Raw genomic sequence first — 24076 nt, forward strand, 5'->3', positions numbered from 1 at the left:
CTCGATAGTCATATTCTCACCTGATTCAGTTGCTAGTGCTTGCACATCTCTAGCGTGGAATCATTAGAAGTGTGCAGAACACTTCTGTTCTTTACTCAGAAGTGAGTCCCACTAAGTTCCATGTAACTTATTTCCAAATAAGAGTTATTTCGATTACTAAAAGAAAGAAAAAAGAAAAACCTAGGTTCTCTTTCTAGCTAATAACAATTATTACATATATAAACTGGCACATTGAAGGATGAGGCTGTTCAAAAGGAGTCTTCCCAGCTAGGTCACAAAGATGGATTTAACGGAAATTTGCAACATGCTAACATCTTTGGGGGAGCAACAGACATTGGTTTCATGATGAGGTTGACTTCCTTTGCATTTGGATTTAGTTGGCTTTCTTTTAGTCACATGGGGGATGAACATGACCCTTGGACTTGCAGACATCTTTAGGGTGCACAAAATTTGGGGAGAGAAATTGGGCAGTGCTGGTTTTAGATGGGTGGGTGGGAAAATGTAAAGAAAATGCATTTTTTTTTACAAATAAAACATCACATTAAAAATAAATCACCATGCACAGCGCATAACACATTGATTCATTGAGCTCCTCCTTAAGTTGACCTTCAGGCCAAAGCATTTCTCTGCATTAAGCATGAATTTAATTTTCATGCATTGCTCATTTCCAGCTTGTTTTCCCCCTAACTTGACTGCAAATATAACAAATGCCCCAGAGGGAAAAGAGAATTATTATCTTCTTATCAAGAGAAAACCGTGTTTCTTTATCTATAAAATAGCAGCTGCTCAAGGTACAGGACAGGATCCCTTCTCAGAGTTTCTGCAGGTGCAAAAGCTGTTCCAGATTTTTTAAAAAATGCATTCCCATGTCCTGCATCAGAGGCTATTGCTGAAGATTATTTCAACTTCAGAAATAGACTTGCAGGGGCTGTGGGGCTGTGATAAAAAGAAACAGGGTGTAAGGTGCTGATGCAGAGGTCCTCATGTTGAGTGATCTTTAGGGTGACTGGGTACAAAGGTGGGGCAGGATAGGATGAAGCAGGGCTGGGGAGTCCTTGCCCCTCCTAATGTTGTTGAACAGCTTCCATCATCCCTGACCATGCAGGCTGGGGCTGGTGGGAATTGGGGTCCAACAGCACCACAGTTTCCCCATCCCTGGGATAGAATGGCAAGTGCAAATTGTCATGTAGACAAGAGTGAGTGAATATTCCTACTGAATATCCGGGGTTTTGCACAACTGTAAAAGAAGCCCTGTCCTCTTTTATATTTGGCAGTTTTAGTGAAGGTTGCAAGCGCTCCTGAGCCATTTCAAGTCGAATCACCTCTGGGAGATGGTGGTGGGTACAGATTGAAAGCTGGACTCTACACTGTCTTCCCTCGAGGCTGTACTTGCTTTTAAGTTCCTCTTTATGGGAGTTAGATCATCATTGACAGTGTACTTGTGTAACAGAGGAGCCAACTTGGGCGCCAGGTTATGGGTACCCAGTGCGCGTGATATCATGACATCATGATGTGACATGACATCATGCGCATCCACCGTCCTTGGAACCTGATTTCTGGTGGCACCAGAAGTCAGGTTCCGAGACCTCAGAAAGACCTCAGAAAGCATCTCTGAGCACTCAGATGTGACTTCGGTGCTTTGCGATGCACCAGACATTGCATCAGGGGCCCTGTGGCATGGGTGTTCAGCACCCACAACTATAGATGGCACCCCTGTAGCATAACTAGTCTGTATGGAGGTGTGTCACCTAACACACTACAAGTCCCAGCATGCAATATCACGCTATTTGGGTTAGGAAAAGCCCCCAAGGTGCACCATGGTTTATGGGCTGCCCATTGGTTTGGACAGCTCCATGGTGAGTAGAAGGCAACAATTCCTAACATGGGGATGCTATGCTGGGAACTAGGGATTTCTGCCTGCTATGCAGCTATTAAAGACCCTGCACAGATGCACCTGAAGAACCAATTCAGGTGGTACATCCAACTATGTCCACACAACCTTGACCTTGCTGCCACCCCAACACTGTCCAGGTAAGCTGTAGTGTTGCTGGTCTTAGCAGGACAGCTCTGCCCCACCACACCAGCCACAAGTGGCTATTAGATACCTTCCCCTGCCCTGCAGACTCTACAATTTGCCTCAATTCTCTGTATGTACACCAAAAAGATATATGATAATTTGACCTGCTAAGAAAACACATTGCCATGTGTTTGGCCTTTAAACATTTAAAAGTTCCCTTGCTCTGGCCAGAAAGCACATTCGATAGCAATGGAGAATTGCATGCTGGGATGTGTAGTCTCTCGATGCTTCAGCTCCATTTTGAAGGAGGACAACCTTGAATGCCTTATACCTTCAGAGAGCCAGAGCTGATCGAGATTTATGCTTTGCAGCCAAATAAAGAAAAATGAGCAATTGGACTGCACTGGAACAGAATGAAATTGAGTAGCTAAGGCAATGGAACAGCACAGCATAGGAGAATAAATTAACCCCCCTCCTAAAAAAACACCACCAGTCAGTGTAGACAGTAATGACAATGGTCCAATGATATAAGCCAGCTTCCTTTGCTTCTATTTATTAGTGTGGACATGATTATGATAGTGGTCTTTAGGCAATTTTATTGGTTTGCATTAATACCCTCACGATAACTGGACGTTGGGATACCAAAAGGAATGAGGAAAGTATATAAGGCACAATAAACAAGGCATTTTTAAAAGCCGAATATAATGGGTACAACCTGCTGCTGTGTGGCCTCTGTTTGTATCACTGAGACTTGTAGAGTTGAGCAGATGGTACAGATTACTTGTTGGAAGATGGCAGCTGGCATACTTGACCAACCCAGAATGCTTGTACAATCTCCAAACAGGTCGACAGTTCCTGAACAGGTCGACAGTTCCTGTGTCACCACAATAAGCTCTTGTCCTGCACATGTTTAAATCACTTCCCCAGTGCCCGTACTCTCACTGGATGACTTTGTGGCACCTTCCTGCTAGTTGTGCATTTGCTTATTCGTGTGCAAGACAATTCATGAGGTCAACAGTATATAATGAGGCCGGTGATTTCAGAAATATCCAAGTCTGGCTCAACATCCATCCTATAAATGATGAACAGTCAATGGGATGCTAACTTCTGTCTTTTGTAGACGATCAACCGTAGAAATCTGTAGGAAGAGTAAGGTCAAGGCTATACCAGCGTGACTCTCTAGATGTTGTTGGACTGCAACTCACATCAGCCCCAGCTTAGTATGGCCAGTGGTCAGGGATGATGGGAGCTGGGAGTCCAGCAATATCTGAGGACCACAAGTTGCCAGCCTCCAAGTTGGCATTTCAAACAGTGCCTCTTCCATGCCAAACACACAGGGGGGAAATGGGTATCTGGTCTGATGCATTGTAAACAAAATATATTTTTTGTAAGTTAGCTAATATATAGTCATGGTGTGATAAATTAGTAAAAAGAAGTGAAGAGCATGCACGAGACAAAATTAAGCACCTTTAAGCTCCTCTGATTTCACTGGGAGAGAGCCAGGCACATTTTTAAGGCTGCAGTCCTATGTGCAACTTACCTGGGAGTAAGCCCCATTGACTAGACTTGCTTCTGAGTAAATTTGCATAGGGTTGTGTTGTGCCTCTTCTGTTGATTTCAGTGAGTTGTAAAGGTGCTTAACTTTGCCTGGATTAGTGCCCTTTAATCTTGTTGCAATAGCAGCCTTTTTTAAATAGCCATTTCAGAAAAGTGGAATAATATGGTTGCAATGATATTGAGAAGGCGTAGCAATCTAATTTTTAGCCTTCATTTTGATTCCCACTAAGCCTTTTAATTATTCTAAATTATTTCTCCTTTAGTCTGTAGTGAGTTTGTTCAATAAATAACGTAAGTAGCCTTAGCAATGTATGATAAGACCCTGTCTGATATGCAGCTATACAACGGGTGATGCTTGCTTAGCCCTTAGATTTCAAAAGTAACCATGTTAACAAGAGAGTGTTTGTATTCAGAAAATAAGATGTTTCCTTCCCCTAAATTAAAAACACACACAAACTACCATTCTCATAAGCTCACAAACATGCTGCAGCCCATCGACAGTATATTATTTTAAAGCTTTTCCAAACGTAGTTTAGCTAACATTTTAGAAATATTATATTATTTCTAAATCCATGTGCCTGTTGAAATCTCATTATCTCAGATGATACTGACGGAATGTCATGAAACAGTATCATGTAATACATACAGACATTATTTTGATGCAATAAACATGTGATTTTTAAGGCTCTCTTAACAAACACACATGTTTATTCTTTGCTAAAACATGTTTCTAGAAGTGCCACACCTATTTTTTGCAAGTATTTCCTCCTTGGTTTCCAACAACGATGTTCAAAATGTTTTCCCAATATTATCCTTTTCAATAATAATAATAATAATAATAATAATAATAATACACACATATATTTCAGACGATCTGATGCTGCCGCCGTTGCATTGTTTTTCTCCTTCCATAGCAAATTGCATCTAATTTCGCAGAACTGTGAAACATGGGTGTGCCACTGAAACATGCATTTTTATATTTTTGCTCCTTATGAACCAGATAACACATGAGATGCAATGGAAAATTTCCCCACAAGTAGCAGTTTCTGAATTGTATTTTTTCCCCAAGCATGGAAGTGAACTGTTGCTAGATTTTGCAAGATGCACTAGTTATTGGTAGAGATTGCATCTCATGTGGGATGTATCTGGAGTTTTATTATTTGTTTTATAGTGTCATTTCAATGTAATGTGCTGTTCTTTGTGTCTTTGTTGTCTCTTTTTTTTCTTTGTCCCCCCAACAGCATTTTGTCCCGCACAGGGAAGAAGGAGAACCAAGATGCCTCCAATTTGACAGTGCCCATGACCATGTGTCTTTTTCCTGTGCCATTCCCACTCACCCCATCTCTAAGACCACAGGTCAGTTCCATCAACCCTACTGTTACTCGCTCCCTCCTTTACAGCGTCCTGCGAGATGCTCCCACTGAACGCGGCCAGCAAAGTCGTGATGCTCAGTTATCAGACTACCCTTCATTGGACTATCAAGGACTATACGTGACATTGGTGACTCTGCTGGATCTAGTTCCTTTGCTACAACATGGTCAGCATGGTAAGTGGACCTTTTGAATCCTTACAGACTGCTTGGGGGCATGGCATCAACACTAGGCTTGTATGAATGAGAAAAAACAGATTTAAAAAATAGGCTTGAATTGGCACGGATCCAAATTTTGTATCTTGTTTCTGTACTGTAGATACACCATTATCTACACTGGGCTTATGTCCTTAAGAAAACCTTAAATCAGCAGATATCTAGATGTTTTATGTTTTGCGAATTTGACGGAGCCAAGGACAGTTATAATGTATTTGTGTAGAGATATGTATCTAAAAATGTTGTCTTAGATTCGAGAGGCACTCTACTCTTCTCTGCAAGTGCTTTAGGAATGGAGTCTTTCTGTGTTTATTTATTAATATTAGTTATTAAATTAATATACAGTCGTACCTTGGTTGACGAACACCTTGCGACTCGAATGTTTTGGCTCCCGAATGCCGCAAACCTGGAAGTGAGTGTTCCAGTTTGCAAACGTTCTTTGGAACCCGAACGTCCAACATGGCTTCTGCGGCTTCCGATTGGCTGCAGGAACTTTCTGCAGCCAATTGGAAGCTGCACCTTGGTTTCTGAACATTTTGGAAGTTGAACAGACTTCTGGAAAGGATTCCGTTTGACCTCCGAGGTATGACTATACCACCCTTCAAGATCTCAGGGCAGTCCACAAGCGTTGTGGGATCCAGACGTGTTATGGGGGTCAGTCTTGCCTTAACCTACTCCCACTCACCCAAAATCTCACATAGGACACTGCCTTCTCCTGAGTTCAAATCATTGATCCATCTAGCTCAGTATTTCTTTCACTGGATTTCAGACAGGAGTCCTAACTGGAGGCACCAGAGATCAAACCTGGGACTTTCTGCATCCAAAGCAGATGTTTTTTCCAATGATCTATGGCCCTTCCCCAAGCTTTCCTCATCCATTCTGCCATTCTGCCAGCCATTTTAGGCTGGCTGATTTCATTCATTCTCTCTCACACAAATATACACAACGCCCCATTGGCTTCTCTCTGCTTGATGGCTCACTGCTGTGAACGAACAGATTGGCCCAGCTGTGCAGCATTGTGTCTGCACTGGAACAAGTGTTTTCCTTGTGGTGTTGGATTTACAAAGGCTTCCCCAGCCATCTAAGCCATTGCTCGACATTGCAGCTATCAGGGAATCAACACGCAGAGCAGCCCCTTTTTTATAGACGTTCTTGCCCCTCTTTCCTTGCAAATTCTGCCATGCTTCACTTTCAACCAGAAGGTGCAGTTGGCCCTTATTTCCTGTATAGATCCATTGTGTCAATCCTCCCACAGCTTTAATGACTTCTGACTTCTGATAGCTGTGGAACAGGAGAAGGTCCAAAGTTTGGAGGGACCAGTCTGGGTACTGGAAACTTGTGTTCCGAGCGTAAGCACTCAGCTTCCCCTAAAATGCCTTAGCTGCACTCCCTCACCCTTAGTGGCAGAGAACATGCTTTGCAAGCTCAAAGTCCCAGGTTCAGTCCTCAGGATCTCCAGGTAGCAGCTGCTGTGCCGTGCCTGAGGCACTGGAGAAAAACCACCTGGCAGGGTAAACAATACTGGCTTATGTGAACCCATGGCTCAGTTTGGCGCAGCTCCATGTGTTCAGAGACAGGCTGCACCCACAGCATACATTTAAAGCACCGTTATACCAGTTGTAGCTTCTCCCAAAGAATCCTGGGAACTGTAGGTTCTTAAGAGTGCTGAGTGACCAAGAGGCTCCTGTTCCCCTCACGGAGCTACAGTCCTCACAGTGGTTTAGCAATCAAGCTCTCTTTTCAGGGAATTGTAGCTCTGTGAGGAGAAAGTAACTCTCAGCATCCTTGGCAAAATTTACCCAGGATTCTTTGGGAGAAGCCATGGCTGTTTAAGGGGATGTAAAAGTGCTTTAATGGTGCGTATGTGTTCCCTTTTGCTTGACTAGTTTCAGCACTGTCCTTGGGAGAAGCCATCTGCTGTAGAGACAGGAGCCTTAAGAAAGGCATTTACTTGAGGAAATAGGTATCTGTCAGAAAGTTCCTCTGGAAGTTTAGTCGGAAGCTCATTTCTCATAACTTGAAGCCATTGGTTTGGGTTCCATTTTCCATGTGACAGCCCTTTAGATATTGGAAGATGGCTGTCTCCTCTCAGTCTCTTGTTTATCAGGCTAAACATACCCAGTTCCCTCAACCATGCCTCATAAGGCTTGGTTTCCAGACCCTAGATCATTTTGGTCACTCTCTTCTGCACACATTCCAGCTTGTCAATATCCTTCTTAAATTGTGGTGCCCAGAATTGGACACTGTATTCCAGGTGTGGTCTACCCAAGGCAGAATAGAGCAATACTATTACTTCTCTTGATCTGGACACTAAATTTCTATTGATGTCTTTTTGCTGCTGCATCACACTGTTGACTCATATTAAGCTTGTGGTCTACTAAGAGCCCTATATCGTTTTCACATGTACTACTGTCAAGCCAGAGTTCCCTCAACCTATATTTGTGCATCTGGTTCTTCCTGCCTAAGCGGAGAACCTTACATTTGTCCCTACTGAAATTCATTTTGTTGGTTTCGGCCCAGTTCTTCAATCTTTTAAGGTAATCTTGAATCCGGATTCTGTCCTCAGCCACCTTTGCTACTTCTCCCATGTTGTTGTAATCTGCAAATTTGATAAGCACCCCCTTAATAGCTTCATCCAAGTTGTTTACAGTGAAGTTGAACAACAATGGGCCCTGGGGAACCCCACTTTTGACTTTTGTCATTGCATGAAGTCTGGAAAGCAATTGAACCACCATGCTTAGAGATATTACCTTTGACAAGCAACCATGTGGGGCGGGGAATGATATTGCAGCTAAGAGAATGTTGTAATTATAGTAATACATACAGTGTGTTAAATATAGTGACATATCTTTTAATAGCTTTTTGCTTTGCGACAGATCACTCTGTGATGGATAGCATTGGTCAAAAGTGTTTCTGCTGTAGATTTTGTATTCCTTGATTATGTATACTGAGGTTGCAGGTCTGTGCTTCTCTATTTAGGACACTAATAATACCAAAATCATTGGAGTAAATCAGCAAAACTGTTATGTTCAATTGCATTCACAGTCCCTTTGGGATCCTCTTATTCAGAAATTCTGGCAGAAGGAGCAGTAATTTGATTTTGCCTTAAAAGTTCGGGAGTGATCCAGCCAACAGGAGATCATTTCAAGTCCTAGTTTGGTTTCAATTGCATTAAGTGTCCCATTGAAATGTGACTTGGAAGTGCTTTTACGCACCCTGGAGTGCTATAGCTCAGTGGCAGATCATCTGCCTTGCATGCAAAAGACCCCAAGTTCAATCCCAGGCACCTCCAGGTAAGGCTGGGCAGACCCCTATCTGAAACCCCACAGAGTTACTGCCAGTCAGGGTCAACACTATTGAACTAGACCAGGCTTCCTCAACCTCGGCCCTCCAGATGTTTTTGGCCTTCAGCTCCCATGATCCCTAGCTAGCAGGACCAGTGGTCAGGGATGCTGGGAACTGTAGTCTCAAAAACATTTGGAGAGCCGAGGTTGAGGAAGCCTGAACTAGATGGACCAATGGCCTGACTCACGGGGAGCTTCCTGTTTTCCTAAAATCCAGACAAACAGTCATCACTGGTGCCTAATGAACTGGGCTTCATACTTGGCTTGTTGCTGAAGAGGCTAGGAAACTGGTTCTTCACTTTTTCTAAATGTGTTGGACCAGGCCATGCCTTCCTCCTCTTACTCACTTCCATCCTTCCTTTGTTCTCCTTTCTCCCTCATCCATACCGCCTTTTCAGTGCAGTTTGGCTTCTGGTGGCCTCAAGATGATGGTCTAGCAGCAGAGGCAGACCTCCATCCACCTCCTGCTCCTTATAGTCCCTCCTCACTGTACCAGATCGCATCAGCAGCTGTTAGGGACTACCCAAGGCCTGGACAAATGGCACCACCCAAAATGGGCTTATTGGCACTCAGGGTGGCTCAGCCCCGGGCAGAGCAGTCTTTGGGTCAAGAATTATTTTGAAAGGACTAGACAGTTTCCTCCAACTTCTGTTGTAAGCCCCCCTCCCTCTATTGCCTCCCAGTTCTCCCTGTGCCCCAGAAGGACTCCTTTGGTCATCAGTGACCTTGATTGGATCTATCACAGAAAGCTACAAGGCAGCTTACCCCCACCTGATACCCCACCTGCAGATCTTTTGGAGGGGGACCAGGTGGTGTGGGAAGGTTGATATAATACGTAGGACGCCTTCTCCCGCTTTGATGGTAGCCGTGCATTCACTGTTGTCTGTTTTCTCTTCCTCTTGGCAGATCTCGGACAGTCCATTTTTTACACAACCACGTGCTTGCTCCCGTTTCTCAACGACGACATCTTGAGCACTTTACCGTATACCATGATCTCCACATTAGCCACGTTCCCGCCCTTTCTGCACAAAGACATCGTTGAGTATCTCAGCACCTCGTTCTTGCCCATGGCTATATGTAAGTGAATTCTGAAAGAAAAGGGTGGTGGAAAAACACTGGCGTTTCCCGTAGCGACGTGAGTGTACTGTATAGGATTAACCGGCCTGTAGAAACAACCCCAAGGCATCTCCTTGTCCTACATAAAAATATTGTGTATAGATTTTATAGTTACGATGCTCCCAGTGGAATTCAATGTTGTGCTATTACAAATGTTTTGTATCAGCCTGGCAGATGGAACAATCCCCCTTCCCTTTCTCTCGCATCCTCTTCTGGGGGTTCTCTTGATTCCCCCTGAGCCAATTTCAGGTGGTTTATGGTGTGTTTGAGGGAACAGAAGACCTTATGCAGGGCTTTCACTGACAAGCTTTGTTAGGTAAGTGGTGGAATTTGCAATTTTGCAAATAAAGTGGCATTCTGCGCCAAAGCCTGAGGAAGGATGGCTTTGGGAAATCAAATAACACTATTGTACCAAAGCCTGCCAAGAGCTCCTTACCGACTTGAATGTTATGGGGCTTCCTATGGATATGCCACTGATTCAGGAGCTTCATCGGTGCAAAACACCTCTCATGCCAAGGTCTTCTTTATTTATCTGTAAAAGTATCTGTACACTACCTATTAGATGACAATGTGCAAGTTAAAATGATAAAAGCAGACAGAGTAAAATCAGAGTAAGATAAATAAAATACGAATGGTAACCCCAAATCCAGAAAGGGTGTAGTGCACAGGTATGTTTTTCATAACAAGTGCCAAAATATCATCTTGGAACTTGTCAGAGTTCTGAGGGGGCTACCACAGAGAAGGCCCTACCCCTGGTTTTCATGCCCAGGATACATGGCAGTTCATAAAATACAATGGTTTGTGTCTGAAGTTAGTCATACTCAGTGTAAACCCATTGAAATTTCACATACAATCCGGTATTTTTAAGACTCAGAGCGGTGCTGATTTGCTGTTAATGTGTAGAAAAGGTAACTCTGGAAAGGCATCAGAATTCGCTTTCTGTTTACTACGTCAGTATTCTGAGGAAATTCTGTTTGTGGTACTGCACCCTAAATAAAATCATAGGGTGTGTGTGTGACCTGAAAACAGACATTTTTCAGAATACTCTTCCCTGTGCCATACACAAAGCAGCAACAAGCAGTTGCTTCAGATGTCTGGTTCAGATGGGCTCTCCCTGACCCATGAGACTGGACCCTGTTTTATCTGCTTAAATCCCCAGAATTTTTGTTTCATTTGCTTTTACATGCAATTGCGTGTTTTCATAATGCTGTTTTATTGGTTTTTGGATGTATTTTTGTTTCAATAACTTTTAAAATATTGTATACAAGGTTGCGAATAGAATATTAAGTAGTTTATAAATGCTTTTCAATCTGTCACTGAATCAGTACACTAATAATAGTGGAATACTACATTTTCTGCCCTCTCTTGGCTCCATGTCTACATTTTCCTCTTACTTATGGAATAGTTCTCCAAAAAACAATAGTCAACATTAACTCGTGCATGTAAGATGATGGGAAGAGGTGTTTTATTTTTCTTCTCTGCCCATTATGCATCTACCTTTGTACTTGTATTATGCTTGGTGGATTAAAACATACCGATTTACCCTGGCCTTTGAACCTGGGACTTGTGTTTTCAGGATCCACCCTATTTCCAGGACTGTAATTTTAATAATAATAATAATAATAATAATAATAATAATAATAATAATAATTCATCTTTATTGATATTTATCTTTGAATACAATATCTGTTTTATTTCTTTCCTCTTAGTTCTGCTTTTGATGCCTTTATGTGTTTTGTATTTTCAATAATATACAATTGGAGCATGCCTATTTCAGAATTTCACAGTGCAATCATATTCAAGTCTACTCAGAAGCAAAAACAAAGAATCAGAACTTCCAGGAAAGCAAAGTATAGGGTCACAGTCTTAATTTTTACAAGCAGAATACATCACAACCATTTTCTGGGTCAGTTTTAGAGTATGTGTGGAGTCTGATGAAGAATGCTATCTGAGATACAATGCCGTTTTAGCGTATATAAAATCACGAGCTGCTCATGGTTAGATTAGCTCATTTGCTGAGTCCCCACCTCCTTTGATATGCAGAACTGCTTTCTATGGCCACATAGCCAAAGCCTCTCCAGCTCACAGCACTTGGAAAAGGCAAGTTCCAGTTTAGTTTGCATTTTATGGAGATGGTTCCCAGAAGCGAAAGACTGGTGGATGCTCAATTAATATCCAAACGCTATTGGTTTTTTACAATTAGTGTTTCACATTCCAGAAGCTTTTTTGATTGCACTTGCTCTCCAAGACATCTCTGCACTGAAGATCTTATCTGAAAATATTCAAACCAGCTGGGAATTTCTGCAATGCAGCTGCTTTCTGAAATCATTGATTCCTGAGGCACAATATCTTTAAACCTAAATAAGTTATTGTTATTCCACATTTGAAAATCCATCCTCTTGCTTCCTTTTATCCTGTCTGTTAACGATTCAGGTAGGGATGGGCTTAGATGTAGCGATCTTTTATATCGATCCCAGATCTTTAGCAAAGCTTTTTATTACTCCAAAGTAATTTATATAGTGAGATGCCTATAATATTTTGCTCCAGTTTTGAAATATCTGAACATTATTCTATTGTCTGATCTGCTAACCAATTAATACAATTTGTAATATTCGACAAAGTTAAGTATGGAACCTGAAGCCTCTTTCCTTATCATCATCCTTTTTTCTTTTCTTTTTTGCTTTTAATCTTGCTTTTTTTTTTGGTAATTCCAAATGAATTTCAATGAACGTTGTTGCCAAGTGCTCAGCTACTGTGGTGATGATGCAGGCTCATGACAGCTGCAATCCTATATGATAGTCATCTTCAAATATCTCAAGGGCTGTCATATGGAAGATGGAGCAAGCTTGTTTTCTCCTGCTCTGGAGGGTAGGACTCAAACCAATGGCTTCAAGTTACAAGGAAGGAGATTCTGACTAAAGATATGGAAGAACTTTCTGACAGTAAGAGCTGTTCAACAGTGAAATGGTCTCCCTAGAGAGGTTGTGGACACTCCTTCCTTGGAGGTTTTTAAGCAGAGGTTGGATGGCCATCTGTCATGGATGCTTTAGCTGAGATTCCTGCATTGCAGGGGGTTGGACGATATGACCCTTGGGGTCCCTTCCAACTCTACAATTCTGTGATTCCTTTTGTTGGCCCTGAATTTCCCAACGTTCATAGCAAGTCTCATTTAGGTGGACGGATCTGCACGATTGCTCATTCTCATGACGTGATAATTGGCTTCGTGTTATGTGCAAACCAGGCAAATGTGAGTCAGGGAGGAGTCTTTGGCTATACAAACTACAGTGGTACCTTGGATTAAGAACTTAATTTGTTCTGGAGGTCCGTTCTTAACCTGAAACTGTTCTTAACTTGAAGCACTACTTTAGCTAATGGGGCCTCCTGCTGCTGCCGTGCCGCCGGAGCACGATTTCTGTTCTCATCCTGAAGCAAAGCTCTTAACCCGAAGCACTATTTCTGGGTCAGAGGAGTCTGTAACCTGAAGCGTCTGTAACCTGAGGTACCACTGTATGCAGAAAACAAGAGCTCTAGAATACTGCAGTAAGATGTATTGGGATAACCTTCCAGAAGATATCATGCTTGTAGTGTCAGTTTAACTGAATAGTTAGAAATTTGATATTTGGATGAATTGCTTAGAATAATAGGCAAATTTGCATTGCTCGCTACTAATACCTTGTTTGTTTTCTTTGAAGTGGGCTCCTCAAGAAGAGAGGGAGTACCTGCTCATGTTAATCTTTCTGCATCTTCAATGCTAATGATCGCAATGCAGTACACATCCAACCCTGGTATGTACTGGTTTTTCTGACTGTTTGTTCATCTGTCATTCTTCCTGGACATTAATCACATAACGTTTAAAACATGGAAACGGTGAAAAATGTTTTTTGAGCAGAGCTACTGGAAAGCTACTGGGACGCGGGTGGTGCTGTGGGCTAAACCACAGAGCCTAGGACTTGCCAATCAGAAGATTGGCGGTTCAAATCCCCGTGACGGGGTGAGCTCCCGTTGCTCGGTCCCTGCTCCTGCCAACCTAGCAGTTCAAAAGCACGTCAAAGTGCAAGTAGATAAATAGGTACTGCTCCAGCGGGAAGCAAACGGTGTTCACCAGAAGCGGCTTAGTCATGCTGGCCACATGACCCGGAAGCTGTACGCCAGCTCCCTCGGCCAATAAAGCAAGATGAGCGCCGCAACCCCAGAGTCGATCACGACTGGATCTAATGGTCAGGGGTCCCTTTACTACTGGAAAGCTAACACTACATGAATTGCTTCTCAACCAGTTCTTAATCCCTCTTGCTGTGTTCTTATTTTGCAAAAGAACTGAAAACAGCCCCATGAGAATGTCTGTGTCTAGTGCCGGAAGCAGCTATTTTGGTGATAATTAATTTCACAGTGTTGCAAAAGTACATTTGGATCCCAGTGTCGGAGACTTTGAACCAGTTCTATAAGTTCTATTTTAACACCAGAAAATTAAACAGCATCAGATTTTTTTTAACTAAACAAAGCCCCACAACTGCCTTAGTGATAATTAAGGAACACTGAAGTTTCACATTAAATTTAGAGTCGAATGTGTTGATTGCTTCATATCCTGCACTTTGGTAAGTTTCCTAATGAAGCCTCCTTATAGAAGGGCAAATTATGCCTCCTACAGTCTCATAAGTTGATTGCAATTAGAAAGATAGGAGCAGTCATGCTGGATCTGATAAATATATTCAGTTATTCTGTGTGAGGTATATCTGCCAACTTAAAAAAAACCCAACACTGTACCAAGCAAATAACAGCAGGTGAACCTATCTCTCTTGTAGCATAGATACACTGCACTCATGCATGGGCTTCACCTGTTGACTTTTTCCTTGTGGCACACCTATTATGGCACTGCTATTGTTAAAAAGATGACTGGCACCAGATCCTTTAAAAGCAGTTTCAAAATATTTAGGAAATGAGTTGGCCAAGTTTCCTAATACTCTGTTCTTAAGGTTTTTATTTTCCTTTTAAGTTGGCTTGGATTAAGACTTAGCTGAATTTAGGGCACTGTTTTACAATGGTTCCAGTCCTACCTACATGTTTGCATCCAAAGAGGAACACTGGCAGAATTCTCTTTGGCCCCAAAATCCAGACACAATAAGTTGTTGGGAAGACTTCAAAAATCCAGACATTTGGCCAATTTTCCAAATTTCCTGTGGACACTAAGTCCATCATGCCAGATGTATGGCAACCCTAATTTATTTAACATCTATATGAAGGAATTGGGAGCAGATATTAGGAGGTGTTTTTTTTTTGAGGGGGGAGGGGGAGAGTGCCATCAGTATGCTGATGACACCCTGCTCTGTTTCTCCACAACAGCTGAGTCAGGTGTGGGTGTCCAAGCTGTGGCTGCCAATTTGTTACCGAGCCAAGTTCAAAATGTTATTACCAGTGTTTAAAGCCCGAAACCACTTGGGACCAGTGTATTTAAAGGACTGCCTCAACTTTTGTACCTCCATCTGATTTTTATAATCTGCAACTGAGGCACATGTGATGGGTTTGTGGTTACATCGTGTCTTCATCAATCAGAAATGGAGCATTCAGTGTGGTGCTCCTGAGATTTCTTTGACCACTGAGGTTAGGCTGGCTGCACCATCTGAAAACCCAGTTGTTTCAACAAATCTTCTCTTGAAGGTTACCCATATTGTATTTCTGTGAACTTAGGTGAACATACTGCTTTTTGTTACCTATTTGTTATAATTTTGGCTGTGTTATGTGTATCAACTTTAAATTTAGCAGTCTGTACACAGCATAGATGCTTTTAGATATTTTAAAATACTTTTTCGCTTTATTTTCATTGTATTGTTTTACCACTTCAGAGTTTGCCACCCTAGGCTCCTTCTGGGAGGTCAACAGTGGCATCAAAATAAACAGACAAACAATATATCTTATATGATTGTGATGTATAAAAAAGTGGAATGAATTATAATAAAGAAAGTAAGGTATCATATACATCTTTTACTAAACTTACGAGTTATAGAATATCTGTACTGCAAACTTTCTTTAAAATCACATTTCCTCAGTTGTTTTCAAAGCAGTGTACACACAAAGCAGTCAAGGAAACAGCTAAAACCTATTTCAGTGGTTCAGCGCTAAGCACGACCAAGTCTGGATCTAACCCAGTAAGTTTTCTGCATACAGGCATGCTGAGTCACGGGGAGCACATTCACACATGCATTCTCCCACGTGGGTTCTGATACAGGCTCATGAGGACTGTATCATGTGAGCTTGATGAACATTTGAATTGACTTCCTGAATCCATGTAAGGGATGCTGATTGGAATGTGGTGGGGGCTCTCTTTCAATGGAGGTTTTTAAACAGACGTTGGATGGCCGTTTGTCAGGGATTCTTCAGCTGTGATTCCTGCATTGCAGGGAATTGGACAATTCCATGATCACCCTAACCAGACGTAGAAACTGCTATTGCTACCCATTTGCTATGCAGGCTTTGAACTGGCAGCTATGAATTAAGACAATCAGAATGCTACAAAGCAATTTTGTTCCTTCATTTCGTATTTCAATGAGTCTGCTTTTTCTCTTCCAGTGTACCATTGTCAGTTACTGGAATGCCTTATGAAGTACAAACAAGAAGTTTGGAAAGTAAGTGTGGGACCAAATATGTTTTACAAAAAGAATAGAATGAACAATGCTCTATTTTAACATTGAAATCCTAGTAAATGACCAAATCAGTTGGGAAAATGTACATGTCTGATTCATTTCCTGAAGGACCATATTGCAATATGAATTTGTGTATGCCATTCCCTCCTGCATCCTAGGTGGAATCCTTCTTCATGGTATGTTTTCAGAAGTGACTTAGGCCACTGGGGGAAATAGCATTGATGCAGTCTTTTTGTTTCTTTAAACCAAATCAGTTCAAAACAACACATATTCATAGAGGGCTAGAATGTTGCTTTGTTTTGTGGTTTGCAAAATTCAGGAGCCAGCAACATTGTCTAGAACAAGGTTTCCCAAACTTGGTTCTCCAGCTGTTTTTGGACTACAACGCCTACCATCCCTAGCTAGCAGGACCAGTGGTCAGGGATGATGGGAACTGTAGTCCCCAAACAGCTGAAGATCCACCTTTGGGAAACCCTGCTCTAGAACCCAGAGTATGGGATAGGAAGTTTGGCTTTCTGGCCTTTGCAGCAACATAGTTGGTCATTGCTGGGTCCAATTTTTGTGGCTACTGGAGGCCTGTATTCAGGACTGGCCCTACCATTAGGCAGAGTGAGGAAGCTTACTTAGAAATATGATTTTTGGTCTCATGAGAGGGGCAGTAAATTGATTGCTATTTAATTTTGCATTTCTACTGCCAGAGAAGGGGAGAGAAACTTGCAGAATTTTCTGTTTGCAGTGCCTAAATAACTTAGCCAGTCATGGATAACTTGCCTTTCCTTAAAGAGAATGATGCTGGTGACCTTATGCATCTGTTCACCTGTGTCTGTTTGGTGCTTCAGACGCTTTCTGAAGTTCTATTGTTTTATTTCTCTTTCTGGCTGCATACCGTACATTTAAAGCACATGACCAAAGAATCACGGGAGCTGTAGTTTTTTAAGGGTGCTGGAAATTGTAGCCTTGTGAGGGGTTAAACTACAGTTCCCAGGATTAATTGGTACAGGGAGTAATGTGCTTTAAGTGTATGGTGCGTATGAAGCCTGAATTGCTTCATGGGAGCTTGGCTTCGAAAATTGAGTAATAATTAAATGGAATAAATACAATATAGGATGCACCTCTATTGTCTGTGCAGAGGGGAGTATGTGCTCTTCTGCCTCAGGCAGCAAAATGCCTTGAACCAACCCTGCCTGGATGTTTCCTTTAACTTGGATTGCTTTACTGCATCCGGTTGTCTTTTTTTCTAGTTTGTTCAGTCTTCAGCAGCCCTGTTTTCAATTAATAAGTGGTTTGCAATTAGTGATGGGCAAGACATTTGTTCAGCTCTCGTTTTAATGTGGACCTACCTAATTCACACAGGGGAAAACAAAATGCAGACCAAATCGCAACTATCCTTTTGAAAGTTTTGACTTCTCTGAATTTTGCGATGCAGTCCTCCACCCCAAATGAGTGCAAAATACATATATCAGCAAAAAGGGTGCACATAAATGTGCAAAAATCCATTACATATCAGGAAATGGCTTGCAAAAATGTATATAGTAGGGAAAGCGAACACAAAAATGTGCATGAATTTTCACGATGGCTAAAAAAAAAAAAAAGCTCACAAACCAATGTGAACTTAATTTAAGATTAGAAAAATGAGAAACTGAAAGCTTTGCCCATTCTTGTTCACACTGCAGCCACCACCAAGACAAACTACAAAACTAAACTAAAAAGGATAAAATAGCTAATAGCTGCTGCAGTTAGAACTGTGCAGCATATAATTACGCGTTTAAAGATGGTTGAAATGAATCTTTTGAACCTGCCTCAGAGCAAGCAGAGTAGGAAATTCTGTGGCTGTCAACAGGAAGGGGATTCTTAAGTTTTGGCACCACCACTGAGCATTCACTCCATATAAATATCCCAAGGAGAACACAGGGCAGCTAATAAAATAAAATACAATACTAAACAAAACAGATGCAGGTGTTTTGAGGCAGTCGTTGCAATCCTGGTTGCATCTACCGTATTTTTCGTCCCATAGGACGCTCCGTCTCATAGGACGCACCTACTTTTTGGGGGGGGAAATAAAGGAATTTCCCCCCCTTTATTTCCCCCCCAAAACCAGGTCAGGGAACAGTGGGATGGCAGCGCTACGCCTCCCCGCTGTCCCCCGAGCTTGTGGGGCTGGCCGATGTCTGCCCGGCGCGAGGGGCGCTCTGCTTCAGGGTGCCCCACGCGCCGGGCGGCAGGCTGCCGACACCTGCGCGAAGCACGGGGCGTCCTCCGAAGGGCGCCCCGTGCTCCGTGCTGCAGGCTGCCGCCCACAAGCCTTGCGCGCCCGGGGGAGTTCCCCCGGGCACGCAAGGCTTGCAGACACTTGCGTGAAGCACGGGGCGTCCTTCGGAGGGCGCCCCATGCTCTGCGCTGCAGGCTGCCACCCGCAAGCCTTGCGCTCCCGGGGGGAGTTCCCCCGGGCGCGCAAGGCTTGCCGACACCTGCACGAAGCACAGGGCGTCCTCCGAAGGGCGCCCCGTGCTCCGCGCTGCAGGGAGTTCCCCCCCGGGCGTGCAAGGCTTGCCGACAGCTGCGCGATGCATGGGGTGTCCTCCGGAGGGCGCCCCGTGCTCCGCGCTGCAGGCTGCCGCCTGCAAGCCTTGCGCACCCGGGGGAACTCCCCCTGGGCGTGCAAGGCTTGCGGATAGCTTCCTGGAGCGATGCCTCTCGCTCTCCAGGCTTCAGCGAAAGCCTGCATTCGCCCCATAGGACGCACACACATTTCCCCTTCATTTCTGGAGGGGAAAAAGTGCGTCCTATAGGGCGAAAAATACGGTACTTGGAAGTGAGCCCCAGTTGAGTTCAATTGGGCTTGCTCCCAGGTAAGTGTGTAGTGCCCAAGACTGCTGCCAAACATCACAATCCTAGGCATGGTCTACTCAGTAGTAAGAGCCACTGAGTTCAAGTGAGCAGGTATAGGATTGCAGCCAAAGTGCAGGCCTTCAAAGGTGTGCCAAAATGCACACGCTTTTCTGCATTCTGCCCCTGTGACGCCTTCTGAAATTCAACCGACAGCCCTGTTTCTCTTTTAGGATTTGCTCTATGTAATAGCGTATGGTCCTTCTCAAGTAAAACCACCGGCCGTACAAATGCTTTTCCACTACTGGCCCAACTTAAAACCACCCGGGGCAATAAGCGAATACCGAGGACTGCAGTATACAGGTAAGTGATGCTCAGCCCAGCTGTATCTTAGAGCTGGATGCTGAAGCCTAACACAGTATTGTTGTGGATGCTAAAGAGATGGATGGTTCCCACCCCCAAATCGACACATTCACGTCTAACTCTTGTGTATAATGCAGTGTGTTCGCAGAACTGTGTAGTAAATGCTTACATGCAGCAAGGTGTTTCTGGGTTAACGTGTTCCTGGTAATTTAAAAAGTAAAGTAGGTGACAGTTTCTTGACTAGAAAAAGAGTTCAGTGTTGGAATGCGCTCCCAAGGTATTCCCTCGGTGTTTTTTCAGATATCTCTCAGATATACTTTAGACTTAGGAGGTTCTCTTTCAGGGCAGAGGGCTGGATGAGGTGATCCATTGGGCACCTTCGAATTCTATGATTCTATAATGAAATTGCTGAGTTGTGCAGTAGGTCAGGCATGACACCTGTCAATCTGCCGCTGTGTGAATTCCCCTCTTGATATCTTTTCTGTAACTTGTTTGGATTCCAGGAGGGTAAGGGAAATGTCTTTCTTGGCTTCTCTGCACCGCTTCTGCATTCTCTCTTTGTTCTCATGTAGGGGCAGCTCACGTGTGCTATTCTTTTAAACATTTCTTTAAAAGGGGGAAGAGCTCACCTGAATCATGGAGATTGGGAGGGGAAAGTCTGATAACTGAACCGGCTTTCAGCGTGCTAGTATACATGCCAGCCACTCAAATTGTGAAGCTGGGAAGGCTTGTGCTACAGCAGAGAGACTTATTGTGGGTTCTCATTTTGATACTATGGCCCATTCACAAGTCATGTACGAGCTAGAATGAGCTGCAGGTGAGCTTCTGGCTTGTGTGATCCTCCCCATCACATTTTGACAGGAGGAGCAGTTCAGAAGCTTCTGCTTCTGCTTTTGTTCAGCCACAATGGTCCTGAGCTGGAACTATGGTTAGTTTAAACAAGCCAGCCTCAGAAACCATGGCTTGGAGCTTACTTTAAACTAAGTATAAACCAGTTTGTTGGCCCAGGAATGCAACAAACCATAGTTAAGCAGAAGTGGAAGCAAAAGTTTCCAGGGTCCTTCTAGTGGCTGTGCAAGAGGAAGAGAGAGGAGGAAGAAGCAGGTGAGCACAAAGTTCATTGAAATTCATTACTGCTCATTATTGCGACATGTGAACACAGCCAGTTCTGTCTTAACTCTGCAGTGGCCCATTCCTCCATGCAAGCAAGCAAGCAAGCCAGCAAGCCAGCAAGCCAGCAAGCAAGCAAGCATGCAAGCAAGCACATGCTGCAAAAGTCAAGTGATGAATGACTGTGTGAACTAGCTGTAGAAATATATTTTACTGTATATGCAGAATTATAAACAAGACTTCCCAACATTAGAACAGAGGGAGATGCTCATCGAGTTCAGTGTATTTAATGCCTCTGTAGGTTCCCAGGCAGAATTCTTTTCTGCAGGCAGCCTGTTAGCATTTAAATGGACGTGCTGATCACTGAACCTGGGTCCATAATGCAGGCATGCACTCTCAGTGCCCCTCAACTCGGTAGTTGCCAGAGCTGACATCAGAACTGGAGAGTAAAAATAATTCTAAAGTGGTGTTCAGTATCTCAACTTGAGGCTGAAACAAAATCTCATCACCTGAAGTGAGTACAGCTGGTAGAAATGTTCTCTCAGCATTGTATCTGACCCATACTTAGCTCATCAATAAACTTATGTGTGTTCATCAGTGATGGTTTTGTTTTTCAGCATGGAATCCCATACACTGTCAGCACATTGAATGCCATAATGCCATTAACAAGCCAGCAGTGAAGGTAATGGACACTTATGCACGCCTTAGACTGTGCCCACTGAGGGGCTAATGATCTCCCAACAGTTGCTGGAATAGTGGGGTTATCTGTCATTAAGAGTGAACAAATGAAGGGACGGCCACATCTCCAAAATAGCTTCAATTCAAACTATGACATTGCCATACATAACCAAACACTATAGCAACCCCTGTATCCCTACCGTTCAATTGGTTAGAAACTTTTCTCTAGTTTGCCCCTGGAATGGGGATTTCTTCTTAATCCTGCTATAATTCTGCACCCAGAGACAAGTTTGCCTCCCCTCGAAGAGACACATTGCTTCCCATGCCCCTTGTACATTGGACTACTTGGAATGTATGCACTTTATAGAGGACCAGAGGCCTCTATAGACCAAGAAAAGGTGGCCCTAAATTGGCCCCTCCTGCTGTATAGGATAGTCCTACCTGCTGGAGCAGATGCTATCTGTCTTTGAGCCACTGTTACCATCCTTCAGCTACAGGACTGGAGTCCTGTGCAACTGTAAACCTAAACAGTACATTGCATTCTGTACTGTACTTTTGACAGCAGAATACTGGTAAAAACCACACCCCAGTTTGGGTTTGGTGTTCCTGGGTAGCATCTTCATTCCTCAAATAGCTCAGGATGAAGGGTTAAACTACATATTATGCTGAGGACATTGTCAGCATGCACGTAATGGAATTTTTAAATAAGAAAATTAATACAAACCATCGTGGGGGGGGGGGGGGAATTTTCATCAGAACCGCAGTGCATGGGGAGGAGAAGTTTAATGCTCCCTTTGGCATCTGTGATTCCAATGAAAAGTGCCCTCCATGCTGCAGTGATGTTCCCCCCCCCCAACCATGTTATTTGCTGCACTGGGAGGGGGATTTTTGTCAGGATCATCACAGCAGGAAAGGAAAGAGTCAACCCTCCTCTCTCCATGCGCTGTGGTTCCAATAAACATTTTCCCCTGTGCCTGGTACATGGTCACTCGCTACATGTTAGGAGTATAAATTTGTTTGGTCCTAATTGAGTGGATATGATATGGGGACATGGGTGGTGCTGTGGTCTAAACCACAGAGCCTAGGGCTTGCTGATCAGAAGGTCAGCAGTTTGAATACCTGCGATGGGGTGAGCTCCCGTTGTTCAGTCCCAGCTCCTGCTCACCTAGCAGTTCGAAAGGTACCGCTCCAGCGGGAAGGTAAACGGCGTTTCTGTGTCCTGCTCTGGTTCTCCAGAAGAGGCTTAGTCAGGTTGGCCACATGACCTGGAAGCTGTCTGCAGACAAACGCCAGCTCCCTTGGCCTGTAAAGCGACCCCAGAGTCGTCCACGACTGGACCTAACGGTCAGGGGTACCTTTACCTTTACCTTTAATTGTCAGATAGCTCTGAGTCGATATGATAGCATTTGAGCAGAGCTGAATGTATGATCTCATGGTAATTAGAGCAGAACATACCGAACGTTACAGAAGACTCGGGGATACCACCCAAACTGATGTCCCTGTGTTGAGCTCCCCCAACCATGAGTAGTACCACCCATTTCCTATGTTGATACCAGGGCATAACCTGTGATTCCTAAGCAGTTACATATCAGGGGTTAAAAATGACCCTGAATGACTCTCGTGCTCTAAAATAGCCTACTTTCACCCCTTCCATCCAGTAAGTTGCTTCCACATTTCAGTTCAGAAACAAGCGGATCCGGTTCTCTCAATATTGCAGTTTAACAGCCTTTTCTATTATTGTCCACCCCAAATCTTGTTTGTGCAGAAGCTCTGCTTAGTTTGCGACTGATTTTTCTCCACAGAGAGCTCTGCAAACATTAGTACGTTATTCTGAACCAAAGCTAGCCCATTAGCAATGACAGTATTCTATCTTCTTTCTCTGCAATGCCAATATCCCAAACAAAACGTTCAGCTCACCTGTGCCATCCTAATTGATGAGCCTTTCCCATATCTAAGCACAAAGAAAAGCTGGTAGGAATGCCTGAGAGAGGCTTGAGGCTCATGAACACAGATTCCCTTTTGTCAGTGGAAGCAATGAGGTGGTGGTTTTTTTTCTTTTTTTGTCACTTGCAGGGGATTTGTGTTCACTGACTAGAGCACATTTCTGGAGAGAAACTGATCCTGTCCTTCCTGTGTGTTTCAGATGTGCATAGACCCTTCCTTGTCTGTGGCTTTGGGTGATAAACCACCCCCTCTCTACCTTTGTGAAGAATGCAGCCAGAGGATTGCAGGGTGGGTAGACTTAAGAGAGGCCGACCAAACCAAAAGAATCATGGTGAACTTGAGAAACCTCTATCCTAAAAAGCTATGCAAAAACTTTGGAACCTGAATTAAGTCAAAAGCAAAAGCCACACAGCTTTCTCTTAAGCTGAATGGTTAAGTACTGAAACTTCTAGAAATCAGAATAAATCAAGGCACATTTGCAAGTAAGTGCAAATGCTATTTGATGATTGAGCATGGTAAACCAATCCGGTCTGATTTACTAGACACCCAAGTCCATGTGGTATCACAGGAAATGATTTGTTTGGAGGCAGTTCCACTCTTGCTGCCAGAAGTTGCTGTCTCGATTGCAAAACAGCCCGGTTTACTTTGGAGAGGGAGAAAAAGGATTCGCCGGATGTTGCAAGGAAGGATTTTTCGTTCAGGATGAGCGACTGCAAACTGGGAAAAGCAAATTGTTCCGATGGAAACCTATATCCACAAGAAATTGCTCAGGACACTTCTGATTTTGTATCTTGGTGGGAGACAACATTCCCTCTGCCTTTTGAAACACATCCCCAGAGGCGTGAGGTCCGGAAATGGGACTGCAGCAGGGGCAGAGAGGGTTTTTTTTAAAAAAAACAAC

General features: G+C 43.5%; 2 protein-coding genes across 10 annotated transcripts in view; both read left to right on the top strand.

Annotated features, from left to right (window-relative positions):
* Positions 1-24076, top strand: part of GOLGA5 (golgin A5) — a 496232-nt gene that overhangs the window by 398319 nt on the left and 73837 nt on the right. The window lies entirely within an intron of this gene.
* The window catches only part of UNC79 (unc-79 homolog, NALCN channel complex subunit), a 131706-nt gene that overhangs the window by 11458 nt on the left and 96172 nt on the right, over positions 1-24076 (top strand). For 5 of the 9 annotated variants that reach the window (XM_083607893.1, XM_083607894.1, XM_083607896.1 and 2 more), the window contains exons 3-9: positions 4816-5120; positions 9410-9580; positions 13312-13404; positions 16181-16236; positions 19314-19443; positions 21171-21235; positions 23375-23463. In XM_083607893.1, the coding sequence (XP_083464019.1) occupies positions 4816-5120; positions 9410-9580; positions 13312-13404; positions 16181-16236; positions 19314-19443; positions 21171-21235; positions 23375-23463 (909 nt within the window). Of the gene's footprint in view, positions 1-4815; positions 5121-9409; positions 9581-13311; positions 13405-16180; positions 16237-19313; positions 19444-21170; positions 21236-23374; positions 23464-24076 lie in introns of those variants that run through there. The other 4 variants (XM_083607901.1, XM_083607898.1, XM_083607900.1 and 1 more) reach the window with 4 other exon arrangements.

This window comes from Podarcis filfolensis, assembly GCF_964270895.1.
Source record: "Podarcis filfolensis genome assembly, chromosome: 1".
In the NCBI taxonomy this organism is placed as follows: Eukaryota; Metazoa; Chordata; class Lepidosauria; order Squamata; family Lacertidae; genus Podarcis; species Podarcis filfolensis.